Below are 19,268 nucleotides of genomic sequence, written 5' to 3' on the forward strand. Positions count from 1 at the left end.
TTTAATGGATATTATATATTTATTTAATGGCCAAGGATTATTAAAGAAGAAAATAATAACCAGCAGAAATGTGCTTTTCATTTTCACACACACACACACACACACACACACATGCACGCACGCACACACATTGCTAAGAAAATCTTAAGTGAGTTGAACAGCGGAAAGTCTTCGGAGAAGGGACCCACCTCAGCCAAGTATTTCGACCCTTGGCCTCTTACACACTGAGGGGCCAGGCTGCATCCAGATCATAACTCCTGGATGCCCTTCTGCTGACACTGTTAGCCATTTGGATATCAGATACTTCTGCATTTAAACTGCTTGGAGATTTCATCTAGTTGGAACTCCTTTCCACTGACATAGCTTTCAAACTTATACTTGTCATGGTAAATACACACACACAAACAAACACACATAGTATAAAGAGGGAGTTGAATTAAGGGGCAATGCACAGCTGAATCTTTGATACATAAAATGTAGCCTGACCCAGAAAGTAAAGGTTGTTTGCATAACCATCATGGGAAATTATCCTGAGAATATTTGACAAAGAAATCCAGAGGCTAATAATTCTAGTAGAATGCAAGAAATATTTAGATTTCTTTAATGAAAGTACTACATTTATTCATGTATATTGCACATTTTTCTACCAAATTTTTAACCCCCAAAATATGATAAAGCCAAATTTTACTAATATTTTCATAACCATATTTGGGATAGCATGTTACATTTATTGTCCAAGTTGACAGGTGTATAATAAAGAAATTTAAATCATTATAATAATGTTACATATTTTTATGATATTATTAATACATTAAATATTCATTGTATTTCCTGTATCCCTGTAAGATTATATGACTCATTGTTTTTTTTTTTATTTCTTACTGTCTTAGAAACAGATTAAAATGATTCAGAGATAAAATTTAAAACCAAAAGCAGAAACAAATGATAAAATTAACTTGATTTCTGTTTATATGCCATCATGTACACCACTTTATGTATATATATGTATATATATTCTGCCACACATTTTGTATTTCAGTAATCTAGCACACAAAAGCATTCCAATTACGACCACTCAATTTAATATGTCTTTTATCATTTATCTTTTATTTGTTTCAATCATTAGTCTGCAGCCATGCTGGGCCACTGCCTTGTAGAATTTTAGCCGAATGAATTGACCCCAGAACTAATTTGTGTGTGTGTGTGTGTGTGTGTGTGTGTGTGTGTAAGCTGGATAAGTTGATGGCATTTGTAATAAGAGAGTTATATATAGCTTTATCCATAAACATTATTGGTTTCATTGAAGGTGCCTCTCTGGCACCTTCGTCTTTATTTAATATCATTTTAGTTGCTGTGTTTAAAAGACATAAAACTTGTCTGCCTGCCTCATGGTCTCAGTGGATGAAATGGAAAAGGTGTTGCTCTGGAGGATTTTGTTTCCTTATTTGTTTGATGGGATTGAAAAACAGCCTCAACATTATCATTTAACCTGCAAGAACTAGCAACCAAATTACCCTCAAATCACACTATGTTGTATTTAAAAAAAGAAGGCACTTTGGAAAATTTAGTTCTAGAGAGACTTTATCTGAAAGAAAACAATGGAATGGATACAGCTAGAATATTTTTGCGCAACAACAAAGTCAAATTTGAAAAATATCATAAAAACTCAGTATACAATGGAAAACAACTCACAGACTCTTCTTTATTCTGGTCCACAGCAGCCCATTCTTCATTATCTTTAGTCTTAATAAAAACTGCATATTTCTTGGCATTTGTTACAAGCTTTTGACTAAGTACTTCAACAAGTGGTTCATCATCTGTAGCCACAGTGACAATAAGTAAAGGATGCAACACTAAATCAACTGGAACGGCCCAACCAGGTCTGTTAACTCTGGCATCAGAAGCTATGCCTACTTTAGTTGGGTAGCCTTGTATTCGCTCATCAGGTATCAAAAGTGGATCCATAGATGACATCCAATCCACAACAATACATTCTACAATGCAAATGTAATACATTATCACAAATTTCAGAATAATAGGTACAGATAATAAGTGGTAAAGTTATTTTCAGGATGTTGTTCAATCAATTCAATGGTGATCAAATGTTTGTACATTATCTCTAACTTTGCATTGTGTTTTTAATAGACATTTAACCCTTTCACATTTAAACCAGCCATAATCAGCTCAAATATTCTACCTTATGTTCAAACTAGCTAGATCTTTTCTCTTCTACAATACCATCATACTGTACAGGGTGTCCACAAAGTCTGGGTACATGGAGTAAATAAAATCATAGCATAAACAATTAAATATAAGAAATAATAATTTCTTAAAGTATGTGTTAATCCCCACGTGGGTACATGGAGTAAATAGAATCATAACATAAACAATTAAATGTAAGAAATAATAATTTCTTAAAGTATGTGTTAATCCCCATGTACCCAGACTTTGTGGACACCCTGTACAATATCATTCTAAAAATAAACAATCACATCATCAAAATCTCAAACCTACAAGATAATGCATGAGTAATTCAAAACAATGAGAATTAATAAGCATTACATTAGACAGAGTAATCAGAATGGTAAAGGATTAATTCTCAGTCCAACACTGCTGAACTATAAATATGTACTACAGGATGGTGTAATATGCAACTGTAGACAGAGTGAGCACTGTATAAATTGATGAATATTTTGTTAGTGTACAGTTACAAGTTCAATTTGTAAAAAGAATTCAAACCTTCAGGTGTAGTTGATGGTACTGATGGGTATGTTTGCAGGGAGGGAGATATTGTCGTTTGTGTTCCGTTTAATGTCACAAAGGTTGTTGGTGTTGTTACATATGGTGATGTGGTAGTTATTGGTACACACTTAGGACAACATTCTCCAGCAGGAGTCATGAGTTCCAAACCCTGTAAATAAAGTAGTAAACTGCTTTTACTCCACAGATTAAAAAGCATACAACAATAAATATATTTGAAAAGCTATCATAACATGATAATACTTGTGAATGCTGACCTAGGTCACATTGTCGCTGTTGCTGTTTGGCTCTCGGTCAGCCCTGATTGAACAGACCCAAGGTCAACAACCTGAAAACCATAACTCATAACCATTCAATGGAGAGCTCTGGTGGACCTGGTCAGCTTTACTCATGATGATGTCTTTGGGGTCACTCACCTGGGATGACCCCAGCTCCATCAAGTAAGAGTGTTTGTGTATGTGAAAGTGTGTGTGTGTGTGTGTGCGTGCATGCATGTGTGCTTTTGTGTTTGTACTTGTCCAGCACACAGCCTAACAAACAGTGTTGGCTTGTTTATATAATCCCTGTAACTTAGCAGTTTGACAAAGGAAACTGACAGAATAAGTACCAGGCTTATAAACAAGTACTAAGTGTCAGTTCATTCAACTAAACTCTTCAAGGTTGCAGTTCAATTACTGAAACAGGTAAAAGATATAAGATAAAGTTAATTAGCTCTCACTTATTCTTAATTTAGTAATTAAAAGAATTATACTTACTGGAGGACAAGTTATACTACCACAGCTATTTCTACATGTAACTGTGTTATTGGAACATTCACAACGGTCACATCCTCGGTCCCAGCTTTCATAAGCCTAAAAAAAATTGTACATTAAATTTTGCTTCAATATATTTTGAAATCATTGGCTTTCACTGGCTTTTGTTTTATAGACATCAAATTAAACAAGAAAACAAAGCTGAAATCTTAGAATTCCACCAATCTTCAACAAGAGGCCATTCACCTGAGATATTTAAGAAGTGTTGCAACATAATTACAAAGCAGCAAGTTTTCTTCTTACACAGAAAACATGCTAATTGGAATCAGTTGTCCAGTATGGATCGGTATTGATTTAAGACAAACAATCAATTAATGAACATTAATTGTGTGGGAATATAATTTTTAAGTCTTGATTTAAAAGACTTTTCATTGAAATAATTTTCCCAAACATAGAACAGCAAACTTGAAAATTGAAGTATGATAATATATAGTTAATTACATATCTTTCCTTTAATGCAATTATGGTCAAATACTTTTTTTAATCTGATTCTAGACAATTTAAATAAATATCTAAATTTAAGCATCTGATGGGAGATTTGACAATATACCATGTTTGATGGTGAGTAAGAAGCACTTTTAGCAAAGAAAAAATTGTCTCAAAAGAAATCACCCCAAGTCCTAAATGCAAAGTTGCACCTCCCATAAGTTAATTTTGTGTTTTAATGCACAAAAACTTTTTTCCTTTGAACATGCAATGCCGGTGCATCATTTATGCCTTCAAATTCAGTAACTGTGTTTTAAAAATTAAGCAATACATCATAGGGAAAATGGATTAACATCAAGTATAATGATATTCATTTACACTGCCCTGCATACATTTTTGGATTACAATTTTCAAAAGAAAGCTTTTAGACTGAAATTTCTATTACTACTTAGTTAATACTGTTTACCTATATTAGAAAGTATGTAATCTGACCAGAGAAAAACTGACTTTGACTACAGTAAATGACTTTCAATTAGGTTGATGTCACAAGAATTTAACCCTTTTGATACCAACATGCCTGAAATTGACCCTGGTTATATGATACAAATTCCATTTTAAAATTATCTAAATTAAAATTTTCCATTGAAATTCCATTTTAGTTTATGTTCCTAACACCAGTTTAATTATGAGTTATTTTTCTGAAGTCTTTATTATTCTGATAATTAATTGAAACATAAGGTGGGAAAAAACCATAAAGCTAGGCATTAATTTGAGGAGTCAACAGTTTTAGAGATTTCACTGCCTTAATTCTAGAAATAATTCTGTAACATATGAGTTAAATAAGCAGACGTATTTCTAGGAATAGTAATAACAAGAAAGGATGAAGGTAAGCTTAGTAAGTGGTGTTAATGATATGCTTGTTATTGATGTTAGTGTTGTAAGTGATGACAATGCTGTTGCTAATGTTGGTGATACTCACACTTCCTGAAGTCAGAAGGACTGATCATCTGTTGTTTGGATGCTTGTGATTATGGAAGGTCAAACATTTATATATTAATCTGAAGCATTTGATTAATGCTTTTGTCACCATATTTCCATTGAAATACACTACACTTAATCATTACTAAGATGATGTTTAGAACATTAATTAACATGAAATTTTGGAGGCAGATTTTAATTTCAATCACCATAAACTAAACAATGTTTCTATCACAGCACCCAGGGCAGTCTCAGACATATCTATATCAAAAGGATTTATAAATAAATATTTTTCCTATTATTCATAACTTTGGGCATTATTGAAGATAGTGGGTAATAACAATGAATATAGTAAATATGATGCTTAAGATGATCTTTATCATTACGATGATGATCATGTTCATCATAATAATGTAATGATAGTGTTGGTAGAGGTGATTATGTTATTATTGGTAAGTCATACCTCTCGTGTTACATTATTCACTTCATCTTTGCAACTGCACATGAGTTCTTTAACAGGACCAGTAGGACCTATAGAGAAGCCTGGTGCTAAATCACAACCTGTAAATAAATAAAATAGCAAAGGAATTATTACTTTTTCTGTTTATGGACTCTACCTGAAATATCTAGATTTTCTTCTTCCCCACAGCAAACAAAATTATTCCTTTTTGGCACTTTTACTTTTTAATATTTGCCAACAGAAACCATCGCTAGTTTCTTCAAATTCTATTGCTTAACTTTTTCAATAGAAACATTGATTACTTTCGATAAGGTACAAGGCTAATTATTTTAAATCTCATGCTGGATTTTAGGAGATTGGTCAGTCCTAACATTCTTGTAGCACTTATTACATCTATTTTGGAATTTGGGGAGTTAAAAATATCATGTCAGGTGAGATGTAAAACTAAGTATCTATGAAACAACAGGTTCAGTGTTTCAACATAATGATTTCCTGCATTGGAGCCAAATCATAAATGAACACAGAAAAGGTAGAAACATATCGACTTGATGCCAGCATATGACTAGTAGTTGTTATATAAAACCCAGAGGAATGAATGGCATAGCTGATATCCAGCAATATTTTAACTCAAAATGTAGAAAGATGAAACTAAATTATTAATAATATATAGTCCAGTTCTCTCTGTTTTCTGATACTTAACTGCTCTCTTACGTATTACCTCATGAACTAAATTTCACCTCATTAACTAAATTTTATAAACTAGTGATTTGTTTATTTTTCTACATTTATTTCATAACACAATCAGTGACATTGGTTACAAGTTTACAATAGGGTAATCTCTTCACTGGTTCACAGCATTTTTGATGAGGAAGGTGACAAAAAGATGTCTACAACTCAGTACAGAACAAACATCACAAGTGTGTTTCATTCAAAAATGGGAAGTTTCTCATTGAGGTTTCAACACAGTCTTTATCAACCAAATAACCTTCACAAGACACTAGTCAATATGAAGCCCCATATCTAGGTACTGCTACTTATTTTATAGTCCTCAGATATAAAAGACAAAAAAAGACTTTTGCCAAAAACAGGATAGCTACCATTCAATGAAGCTATGCTCTTAATAAAATATTACTTCATTTAACCATAGTTATAGAAATAATAAGAACCACTTGGGACTCAAATCTGCTTTTGATGAGCATGCTTAACCCTTAAACATTCAGATTTCTTCGTCAAATGTAATGTTTATTTATTCACATTATTTTGATTTAACGATGCATTATCTGGTAGTTTTGAGATTTTGATGATGTGGTTCTTTATTTTTAGAATGACATGTAAACATTAGCAGGATTGGAAAACGAAGAGGAAGTTCTACCAGAGTTTCTCTGCTTAAGTCTAAGTTTAGAATAGTAGCCAAAAAACGAAGAATTGCATAACTAAACACTCATAGAATAGTAACTTAAGTAGTTACTTTGTTCAGTTTGTCTGGCACAAAAAACAATTCACTGGTAGATTAACTGGTACTTAAGTAAGTAACTAGCAATAAACCATTCAACTATCAGTAATAAAAATAACAAAGTAATTACTTCAATAACTTTACATTTCAAGGTATAATTCATTTTAATATCCCTAGTTGAAAAACAGCAGTGAGCTGGCAGAATTGTTAGCATGCTGGGAAAAATGCTTAGCAGCGTTTCATTCATCTTTACATTCTGAGTTTTGAATTCCATCAAGGTCGACTTAGCCTTTTATCCTTTTGAGGTCAATAAAATAAGTACCAGCAGCGCACTGGGTCAATGTAAGCAACTACCTCACCTCCTAAAATTTCAGGCCTAATGTCTATAGTAGAAAGAAATGTTCCTAGTTGAAGAGTGGTGACAAGCTGGCAGAATCATTACCATACCAGAAAAATTGCTTAGCAGCATTTCTTACGATTTTATGTCCTAAGTTCAAATGCCATCAGGGTTGGTTTTGCCTTTCATCCTCTTGGGGTCGATAAAATAAGTACCAGCTGAACACTGAGGTCATTCTAATGAACTTACCCCCTCCCCCGAGCTTGCTGGCCTTGTGCTAAAACTTCAAACCAATATTTCTAGTCAAAAAATATTTTTCATCGGAAGACGATGCAACGTTTATATCAAAATAAGCTTTGATTAGAGAAATATTTCAAAGAGAAAATTTTAAAGCAACACCAACCTTCAACACAAGGATAAGTTTCATTTTTTATACATCCCTCTGGTGGTGCTACTGAATGACAGAAACTTTCACATTTCTTCTTACAAGGAGTTTTGATGTAAGGATATTTGCACTCTGCAAAAAGACATAAGACAATGATAATATATTAATTATGTCAACATTTATATTTTTATACAAAACAAATATATTTTGGAAATCAGATGCATTAACCCTTTAGCATTCAGATTATTCATTCACATTGTTTTGATTTAATCAAGCATTATCTTCTAGTTTGTAAATTTCTATGATGTACTCTCTTTTACTCTTTACTCTTTTACTTGTTTCAGTCATTTGACTGTGGCCATGCTGGACAACCACCTTTAGTCGAGCAAATCAACCCCAGGACTTGTTCTTTGTAAGCCTAGTACTTATTCTATCAGTCTCCTTTGCCGAACCACTAAGTTACGGGAACGTAAACACACCAGCATCGGTTGTCAAGTGATGTTGGGAAGACAAGCACAGACACAGAAACACACACACATATATATATATACATATATACGACGGGCTTCTTTCAGTTTCTGTCTACCAAATTCACTCACAAGGCTTTGGTCAGCCCGAGGCTATAGTAAAAGACACTTGCCCAAGGTGCCATGCAGTGGGACTGAACCCGGTACTATGTGGTTCGTAAGCAAGCTACTTACCACACAGCCACTCCTACGCCTATTGTGAGTGTTTATTTTTACAGCGAAATTGTAGAGTAAGTGTGAGATCTGGTCAGCTTGGGTATAAGACATAGAATATTTGGGCCAGATATGGCCAGCTTAAATGCTAAAAGGTTAATGTCAAATATTTTTGCTGTTTGATTTTATCAAACCTCTTTTTAAAATTATGTTATTTAGCAATGTTGCATGTGTGTATGTCTGTAGGTATCTTTGCATTAGAATGCAAATATGTAAAATTTGTAAAATTGGAAAGGAAATTTAGTTAGAAATAATAATAATAATAATAATAATAATCATAGCAGAAAGAGACCCTATGAGACCTCTGACAGTAGGCAGCTGTCTGCTCTCACTGAATCTACCTGAGCAAACAAGATCAAGCGCTCTGAGAAGTAAAACAATAATAATAATAGTAATTACCGACCTATAGTAGTTGGTGGAGTTGTAGACCCAAATGGTGTTGTTAAAGAAAATCCAGTGCCAGTGTGATAAGATGAGAAACTTGTAAGTGTTGACAGGGTTGTGTACAGAGTTGTTGGTGCCACTGTCGTAGATGCTGAACAATAAAGGAAGATTTTATTATTAAGATGATTATTTAAACGATTGAATGATACTCACATTGCAAAATCAGGTCACTGCCTGGAATCGAACTCAGAATCTTGGGGTTAGTAGTCCGCACTCTTAACCACTACACCATATGCCCATGGTTAAGAGCGTGGGCTACTAACCCCAAGATTCCAAGTTTGATTCCAGGCACTGACCTGAATAATAATAATAATAAAATGACATCGAAAAATACCTTAGGAATGAGAACCCAGGTTCGAAATTTCCCCCAAGACACCTGATGAAGGCTGGAGGGTATATCAGCCGAAATGTTGTATTAACAAACAAGATGAGGACAAATATCCCTCAAAGGTAAATAATGCTGAAGGTATTTGTAAGATTCTATTGTATCTTTTGTACAGACATTATTTGCACTGCATACACAGTATTGAGTACCTGCACGCAGTTTTCTTGTAGAAGTAGCAAGAACCAATCCAATAGAAGCAAAATATAGATGTACAATATTTTCTCATCTAATAACTAGCTGACATCACATTTTTTTCCATTGTAATTTATGATTTCTATTACTGCAATATTTAAGGCTTGGAAAACTGAAGTATTTTTATAATAATCAAAATTTTCATCAATCAATTATCAATGTTTTAGTCTTGAATGAAATTCCTGACAGACTGGAAGCAATGTGCTCAATTCTAACAGAACATAACTTGAGGAAATAATATAATTTTAATAATGTATAAAACTTACTGCAATTGATTTCATCAAGATCATAAAGACATTCTCTGTTTCCATCACAAATAGTAGCACAGAATCCATCACAGAACATTTTGTCATCACCAACACAAAGCTCTGAAAAGAGATATTAATCATGAAAATTTTAATGAAGAAATTCTCATAATTGAATTGGTTTTGTTGTTGCTGTTTGGTTAGAAAATCTGTGATAGAAGGTCAATGATTAATTTATTTTATATGCTGGGCAGGAGAGGAGATTCAAGGATTGCAATGTTTATAGATCTTCATTAGCTGGAGAGACAGGTGTAGCTGATGTCTGGACTGAACATCTGTAGCAAAAATGGGGATGGGGCAAGAATCAAGGATCTGGTCTGTATGGTTTGTAGTATGAACTCTACTTTGACACACAAGCACCAAAGTGGCATTAAACTTAGTAGGGTGTGAGGCCTAACATCGACCTTTTGATAAAACTTTGAAGTATGAGGAAAGGTGAGTGAGGTTAACAATGTCAAATGCCTATGTTTTTACTATAGCATGGTAGTGGATAAATGAAAAAAGTCAGGGTGTAGGGAGTTACGGAAGGCTGTCCCGAAGAATGGTAGGGTATATGGTACATTACACAGATATGGGATGAGATGCAAGACAAAATTTAGGGAAAAAGAAAAGATACACAGGCTTGGTTTAAATAGCAGATGGTAAGCAGTTGTCATGTTATGGAAAGCAGAAAACATTGTAGTACAACTGAAGAGAAAGAAGACAATGTGTAGCTTTATAGTGAAACAGTTCTTGTGAAATACTGGTCTGAGTTTGGCCACTTAATTTGAAGATTTTAAGAATGGATTTTCGTTACGTATAGATAACACCTGTATATCTTATGAACTTCGTGTCTATGATGTAATCTTCTGGTAGATGACATGTACAACGTAATAAATGACATGCAACAGACAGTCTGGTGATAATTTTCTCCTTCACAAAGAAAGCTAATGTTGGGTTAATGAAGCAAATTATGTTTATTGTTTATTCCTCACTGTAGTGATGGAAGAAAGGAGGGAATTCAACTCTAAAATGCTGATAATACAATAATAAAATCTATGAAAATGACAGAAAATTCAATGGGAAGGTGTTACTAAAGTGATAGGCTGTAAAAAGGAAATAGATAGACAAATGAAGAAAACATATAGCAAAGAAGAAGGAAAAACAAATATCCATTTTGTCTTTAGATTCTATAAAATAATTAAGTCTATAATTTAAAACAATTGATCATCATCATCATCATCCTTATCACCCCCACCACTATCATCATCATTATCAGTAGCAGTGACATTTTACTTCTGCTTTTCAGTGCTTGCCTGAGTTGTTTCAGCACAGTATCCATCTTGCCACTGTTCTTCATCATCTCTTTTGTAAGTCTTACCAACTTGAGACCAGTCTTGACTATTTCTGCTTATGTTCTTCATAGTTCTTCCTTTCCTATACATCTCTTCTTCATACACTATTTGACATTTTTTCACAAAGTCATTATTCTTTCTCTACAAAACATATCACACTCTTCTCTTTTGTACACTACAGCTAAATGTTTTGATACCCAGTTCTCTCAATTCACTTGTGAGCTATCATTTATACACACTGATATTCTATATTATACACACTGATATTCTATATGTTTCCCCCATTTCTTTCCAGTCTTTACACATCTCTATTCAGTGCCCATGATGCATTACTATGCAGTATAACACTTCATGCAGCAGCATCATACAAGCTGTCCTTTGCTCAAGGATTGAAGCTTCTTGATGTGAACAACAGCAACAACCCCCAAAATTGTTCCCTCCCAATCTTTACTTGAGTTATTATGCTTTCACCCACCCTCCACCAACTTCCTCTGCACAGCTGATATGGTAACCAAGGTGATGGAAATTATCATGTATTCTAAAGAAATTTCTGAGCAATTAAGCATGGTTGTTGAATCATTATTTCTCTGTGACTCTTCAACATGGACACTGAACAAGAGACTTGAAAAGAAAGTTGGCAGTACAAACACAAGAAAGCTCTGCGAAGTTTTCAGTCTTTCTTGGCAGAAAGACTACTATATAGACACAACAAAGCAGAAACTGTATGGCAGTCTTCCTACCATCACCTCAGTTGTCAAAAAAGAACATGTTAATCAAGATACTGCTGGAAAAGCAAGGATGAAATATCCAGTGATCTCCTCTAGAAACCCACACATCAACATACAGGTATCAGCAGACCAAGAACATATATCAATCAACTCATGGAAGATGCTGGATATCAAGTTGAGGATATGAAGACTACTTTGGAAGACTGGGACATATGGTGTGGAAGAGTTGCATTGGTTCAGGCAAGTCACCTGACCAGATAGCTATAGACAGATAGTTCTTGGGTGATTTAACAGATAATTACTCTTGTGCATATCTTTCAACACAGAAACCCTTCTTTTCAGTTATCATTCCTGAGATTCCACAAGACATTTTATGTACTCATCATTTTATTGTTGAAAAGTGGAACTAGGCAAGACTTAATAAAAATGGGATGCTATGAAGGAAAGCAAAACCAACAGAAAAACAGCACCAGAACAAGACTAGCATACAACACCTTCAAGAGCAGTCACTTCAATCAGGATTACTACTCATTTGTGGGTGTCTACAGTCAAAGCAGTGAGACTGAAACAAGACTTTCCAGGCTCAGCTCTATAGTCTCATGAAATAAAGGGATGCCATCATTGTTCATAGTTGATAAAAAGAGTAGAGTTCTTATTTTTCCTTTCTATCTATGACACATGGCTAATTCCCAATTGGTAGTAATGTCTTTATTGCTAACTAATATTTTTCTCTTTGCTAAATTGATTTTTAAGGCCTCTCAATTCCACACTAAGGTTCTTTGTTTTCTTCTAAGTTCTTGGCTGCAAGAAATAGATTATCAACATACAAATACAAACATTCACTTGAACAGCCAAGCTTGAACTTCTTTGCTTTGCCTTGGAGAATTATCGCAAACATAAAGAGGCTGTGAAATGAGTCGTGACAAACACTTAGCTATGTGCTAAATTCATCATGACCTCATAGCTATCTCATACTTTTCAGACAGTTCCTACTCACATGACTTGCACAGCTTTCAAAAACCACGCAATGAAATAATGAAATAGGTAACACACATCAGTCCAATGGTTGCTTTCTTTTTCACAAACACCAATTACTACACCTATACACAGTGACCTTTTATTTTGCTTATAGTAAGTTGTCTAAACAATACTTGTATTTCATTTTACAGGTGCTCCATACCCTGCCAATTCAAATAAACAAATAATACTTACGTGTAGTAGTAGATGGGAACTGTGTTGTGGTATCACACCCAGGTCCCTCTTGACATCTAAATGCTCCTTCAAAACAGGTACTGTTCACAGAGAGATAATATTTCATTACAGACATAATGTAAAGATTGCATTATATTATTGTTAGCATTTAAGGTGGTCCTACCCAACATGAATATTCTACCTATTTTACATCTAAACTAACCAGATCCTGCCTCACACATTTACTTTACGTCGTTCTGAAGATATACAACTGCATCATCAACGTTTCAAAGCTACTACAAGATAGTGCATGATTAATTCTAAACAATGACTAAATAAGTATTATATTTGACAGAGTAATTTGAAAGCTGAAAGTTTTAAGTCCAAATATATATATTTTGCATAAACATGATGTCAAAAGTTATAGAGGAGTCATACAGATGATTTAAAAGACACTTATAATAGTCTGATGAAGGAATACAGCTTAGTGGTTAGGGTGTTTTAGGCTCTCGATCATGAGGTCTGAGGTCAATAGCCAGTGGTATATTGTGTCCTTGAGCAAGACACTTTATTTCACATAGCACTAGTCAACTCAGCTGGAGTTGTATCGGTAAATCAAAGAGCCAGCCTTGTCACATTCTGTGTTATGCTGAATGTCCCTGAGAACTACATGCAAAAATGCATACGTACCATTTCCTGCAGTTCATCATAACCACTGTACCAGGTTTATAAGTCTTTCCAGTTGATGGATCAGTACACAGACATTCGCTAATTGGAACGCAATCACCTGAAACAAAGAAAGACAAAAATTAGATGATAAAAAATTGGTAACTAATAAGCAGTTCAGTCAAAAAGTATTTTATTTCTATCAATGAAATTGATAATTAAGAACTCAGAGAGAATGAGAGTGTGTGTGTGTGTTTGTCTGTGTGCATGCGCACATGTATGAGTGTGTGTGTTTGTGTAAATGAGTGCTTACTGGCCATGTGTTAAGTTGTTGGTTTATGTGAAAAGGTTATTTACATTGCTGACCTCTGATGGTCACACACAAGACTAAATCAGGAGAAGCTAACTGTGAGGGCCAACAATCTTATTTGTTCCCAGAGGCACATGTATGGTTGTGTGGTCAAAAAGCTAGTTTTGAAAGCTCATGGTTTTGAATCCAGTTCTACTGCAAGGTACATTGGACAACTGTCTTCTATTATAGCCTCAGGCTGACCAATGTCTTGTGAGTGAATTTGGTAGCTGGAAACCTTGCAGAAGCCCATTGTGTGTAAAGGGGTATTTGCCTGATTTTTTAAGCTGTCCTGAAAGTCTTCCTGCATTTGAGAATTTCCTTATTTTCTGTAGATTATGGAGGAGGAGGAGGAGGAGGAGGAGGAGGATTATACCATGTTTGATATGATGCTGCATGGTATTCTCAAATACAAACCCTATTATCATAGCTGGGTTTGTATTTAAATTTTATTTATCAAATTTATAAAACAGCTGCCTCTCTCTCTCGTAAGTTATAGAAGAAATAATTATATTATAATTCTAATTGCAAAATATCTGACAAAATTAATATTTACCGGTGTGTGTTTTATAAAAACATTTTAACTAAATTCATAATAAAGTGGTGTCTAATTTAATATGATAAGAAAAGCCTCACTTAACAGTGCAATTAGTGAGATTTTGATTAAATTTCATTGCTATTATCATTATTATTAAATCATTAACAAGGTTATTTAAGAATATATTATTTTCAATAGATGGTATATATATACAAAAATGATTTCTAATAAAATATTTAGGTCATACCTTCTTGTTCATAAGTGCCATTTGGACAGAAACACCCTTCAACTTCTCCAGTAGTACAAGTAAAATCAGATTTCCCAAAGTCTACACATGATTTGGGACAGGAGGTGTGACATGGAAAATATTCCCGACCGGTGGGGCACTGAATTCCTAAAGAAAGAAATAAAGAGAAAAATACCATTTATTGTCTTCAACATACATCATTAAAAGTTTGATATAACATTGTAATAGGAAGGAAATATCTCGAAGGAAAATAAAGGATTTGGGAAAAATGTAGACTGCCCATAGTAATGATGACAGTAATAAAACCCCAGTCCTTGATCGAACAGATGTATGATCAAAAGCAAATGCATTCTAGCTTTGTCTTTTCCTCATGTGTAAGGAACCAAGGACCACATTATCCAATGTGCCATTTTTCTAATATTGTAAGATATGACACATGTGCTGGTGGCACGTTAGAAAATCATTCGGGTGAGGTTGTTGCCAGTGCCGCTGGACTGGCTCCCGTGCAGGCGGCACGTAAAAAACACCTTTTTGAGCGTGGCTGTTGCCAGTACCATGTGACTGGCCCTTGTGCCGGTGGCACGTAAAAGCACCCACTACACTCTCAGAGTGGTTGGCGTTAGGAAGGGCATCCAGCTGTAGAAACTCTGCCAGATCAGATTGGAGCCTGGTGCAGCCTTCTGGCTTGCCAGTCATCAGTCAACTCGTCCAACCCATGCTAGCATGGAAAGCGGACTTTAAACAACGATGATGATGATGATTGATCAGAAGTCTTGGCAGATTGAACGACATGCTGCTATGTTTAGCAGGTCAAATGACCATGAAGTGGTTTCTTGATTAAGATAGTAAGCTCCTTCAATATATATACAGAAGGATTACATAATACTTTCAGTAGAGTGCATATTTATTTAAACTTTACAACGAAAAGGTTGACAAAGTCTTGGCTTGGGTATGCAATATTTGCAGTCTCATGAAGGCAAGCAAAACAAAACTTGGAAATCACTGTCAACATTTTCCTGATAAAAGTTTAATTATATATGTTGGCAAAAAGCTATCTGCCTCAATACTACATTCTCTTCAGTTGAGAGAACTGGTCTTGAGCGTATCTTGTTGACCTCATTAATGGTGGTACCATGTTAAAAGTACCTAGTACACACTGTAGTGGTTGGCATTAGGAACATTATCAAGCCATACAATCCATGCCAAAGCAGACACTAGAGCTTGATGCAGTCCTCTGGTTTCCCATCTCCTTATGAACTGTCCAACCCATTCCATAAATAATGATGATGATGCTATATATATGTATAAATACACACACACACACTTAACATGTAATGTGTGTGTGTGTGTGTGTGTGTGTGTGTGTGTGTGTGTGTGTGTGTGTGTGTGTGTGTGTGTGTGTGTGTGTGTGTGTGTGTGTGTGTGTGTGTGTGTGTGTGTGTGTGTGTGTGTGTGTGTGTGTGTGTGTGTGTGTGTGAAAAAAGATAAATGAACTGATTCAAATATATCACTGGTGCTATTTTGTAACACCCAATGCTGCATGATTTTATGAAATGCCCTTTCAGAAATGAAAGGCCATAACCAAAGTAGCAAAACACATATCATTTGGTATTTTAGCCTTTCTGCCAACTGCAACTAAATTAGATTGATTTCTATTTCAAAATAAATTTGGATAAAGAATAAAGATATCATGTAAACATTTAAATTTTTTCATGAAGGATTTTAAGGGGTGATAAAGCCAAGTGAAACGAGAGCAGCTGATCAACAACAGAAGTGGTTGTGATTTAAAACTATATTAAATATATTTGCAGGCAAGCTAAATCTGCTTTGGCCCCAGAATCTCTTCATAGAAACATTAACTCTGTTTAGGGCTACATATAATGTTCTTGAATTAAACATTGTTTGTTTGTTTTATTTTTATGGGGTCGGATTGCTTGTATTTTTAAGGAAATTTATCTTTCATAGTCAGAGAAAACTTAATATGGATAGACTGGTTGGGGCTGTTATTGTTGTACATTCAAAATTTGATTGTTTGATTCCTAACAGCACAACTGAAATTAACTTGAGTATGATAACAAATTTTGGAGCCTTTTGACTTGGAAGAAAACCAAATGATTTCAAGGAAGACATCCCTAATTACATTTTGGTTTTTTTATTGGTTTCACAGATCCTTCTTTCATCAAACTTAACAGAAATTAACCCCAGTCAGTTTTGAGCTCAAAATAATGTAAAAAAGTTTAGAAAGGGTAAATGAGTTTAATATCATAATTTTTGAAGAGAGATCTAAAGTCAGTTGAATCACAGCTTGTATGTGGAATGAACAAAAACCTTAGTACCAGCAGAACTTGACATCAGGATATTGTGAAAGGGAACTAAATATTCATTTCAAATTTTGGCACAAGGCCAGCAATTTTAGGGGAGGGGTAAGTTGATTACATTAACCCCAGTACTCTTATTTTTATCAATCTCAAAATGATGAAAGGCAATGATGACCTCAGCAGCATTTGAACTCAGAACATAAAGATAGATGAAATGCCGCTAACCAATTTGCCCAGCATGCTGGCAATTCTGCCAGTTTGCTACCCTAAAGAAACTAAATATTGATTTCAAATTTCAGCACAAGGGCAGTGATTTGACAGGAGGGGCAAGTCGAATACATCAACCTCAGTAACTGACCGGTAGTTATTGTATCAAAAAGAATCTGGTCTAATCTCTCTGCTATTTCTACTAAGTAACCAGACTCAAAACAATCAAGTTTAAAAAATATGGGAGTTTCTTATACATAGATAGTATTATAATCCTTTACAAAACCTTTTTTCTAAATGTTAAGCCCCCAAAATTAAGGGGTTACTTATACATGAGGGTTCCTTACACATGTTAAAATACAGTAAATACTACTAACAAAAGGACAATATAAATAATTTTTGGATTGCCGAAAGTTATTACAAATGATTAACATTTTATTAAACTTTTGTGCAATATCCAACTTACCACAAACTTCTTCGGATGTGGACATTTCATGTGCTCTCCAGTTGATGCAAATACCAGCTCTCAAACAGCGGGCAGCATATGCTGCAACAGCCGTGCAGAAGCACTGGCAGTCACCTCCTCTATCGCAAGAACAAGAATCATCCCGACATGAAGTATAGTACCAATTTGGATCCACCTAACAAAGAGGTAATACAATGAGTATTTTTCAATACCAAAAGCATTTTTTTGTACAGCATGGATTAATGATCATCTATGAAAGACACTGACTTTTATAATATAAAGAACAATAAATTTCCAAAAATTTCAATGTAAATGACAATTCTTTTATTCTTTTATTTGTTTCAGTCATTTGACTGCAGCCATGCTGGAGCACCGCCTTTTAGTTGAAGAAATCAACCCTAGGACTTATTCTTCGTAAGCTTAGTATTTATTTTATTGGTCTTTTTTGCCGAACTACTGAGTTACAGGGACATAAACACACCAACATCAGTGGTCAAGCGATGGTAGAGGGACAAACACAGACACACAAACATATACATATATATATATATATATATATATATATATACATATATATGACAGGCTTCTTTCAATTTCTGTCCACCAAATCCACTCACAAGGCTTTGATTGGCCCGAGGCTATAGTAGAAGACACTTGCCCAAGGTGCCACACAGTGGGATTGAACCCGGAACCATGTGGTTGGGAAGCAAGCTTCTTACCACACATGTATGGCTGATATATTTTAAAATAAAACCAAGAAATAACTTATGTTATCCTTTATATATACGGCAAAGATCAACAACCAAGAGTTGATCTCTGCTGAAACCACAGGCTTAAAAATAAACAATGTGTGCTTCATTTGTCTGCTTACAATTCAATTAAGTTTAGGAAATAAATACTGAAACAGAAACTTAATTTTGAAATAAAATAATTAAATTACTGGGTTTAAATGTTCACTTTTTATCTTTGTTTTGAAATGTTTTTATAAGAAAACATAGAACAAGTTGACATTTAATAAATTTGGTTACTGTGACTTTTATATAGCAACATTTTACTGTTTAGAATGATCTAAGTTTCGTGAGAAGCTTATAGAATTATTATTATATAGAGTGATGGTAATAACATTGTACAATGATGTTATCACTATTTTCTCATTTGTATATCAACTAACAAATTACAGTTGTATGTCCAACATGTCATCTAAGTGAGTATATTATTATAATAAATGAAAGATTGTCATGGTCAGTTACCAGGCAAGGCTGTCCAATAGAAAGGTTATGTTGGTATATTCATATTACATTATGTTAATACATTCACATGTACAATATATTGCCTCTGTGAGTCAAGTGTAATATCAATAATTATTACTTATATTCTTAAAGTCAAGTGACTTGTAGTTAGTAGATTATGAATTAATAAACTCTCTCTCTCTCTCTATATATATATATATATAGGCCTGTCAGCTCAATATCTCTCCCCATGAGAGAGAGATGATGAGCTGACTGGCCTATGTAGGTTCGGAGGTGCTGGTAATATGCATAATTGCC

General features: G+C 34.4%; 1 protein-coding gene across 1 annotated transcript in view; it reads right to left on the minus strand.

Annotated features, from left to right (window-relative positions):
* LOC106875009 (uncharacterized) overlaps window positions 1-19,268 on the minus strand; it is a 118,310-nt gene that overhangs the window by 62,471 nt on the left and 36,571 nt on the right. Inside the window, exons 18-28 of the mRNA XM_052971232.1 lie at window positions 17,722-17,896; window positions 14,731-14,877; window positions 13,621-13,717; window positions 12,952-13,031; window positions 9,639-9,740; window positions 8,755-8,886; window positions 7,630-7,743; window positions 5,440-5,537; window positions 3,516-3,611; window positions 2,740-2,911; window positions 1,693-1,994 (exon numbers count right to left, since the gene is read on the minus strand). Of these exons, the coding sequence (XP_052827192.1) occupies window positions 1,693-1,994; window positions 2,740-2,911; window positions 3,516-3,611; window positions 5,440-5,537; window positions 7,630-7,743; window positions 8,755-8,886; window positions 9,639-9,740; window positions 12,952-13,031; window positions 13,621-13,717; window positions 14,731-14,877; window positions 17,722-17,896 (1,515 nt within the window). The remainder of the gene's footprint in view (window positions 1-1,692; window positions 1,995-2,739; window positions 2,912-3,515; window positions 3,612-5,439; window positions 5,538-7,629; window positions 7,744-8,754; window positions 8,887-9,638; window positions 9,741-12,951; window positions 13,032-13,620; window positions 13,718-14,730; window positions 14,878-17,721; window positions 17,897-19,268) is intronic.

Source organism: Octopus bimaculoides, chromosome 10, assembly GCF_001194135.2.
Source record: "Octopus bimaculoides isolate UCB-OBI-ISO-001 chromosome 10, ASM119413v2, whole genome shotgun sequence".
NCBI lineage: Eukaryota > Metazoa > Mollusca > Cephalopoda > Octopoda > Octopodidae > Octopus > Octopus bimaculoides.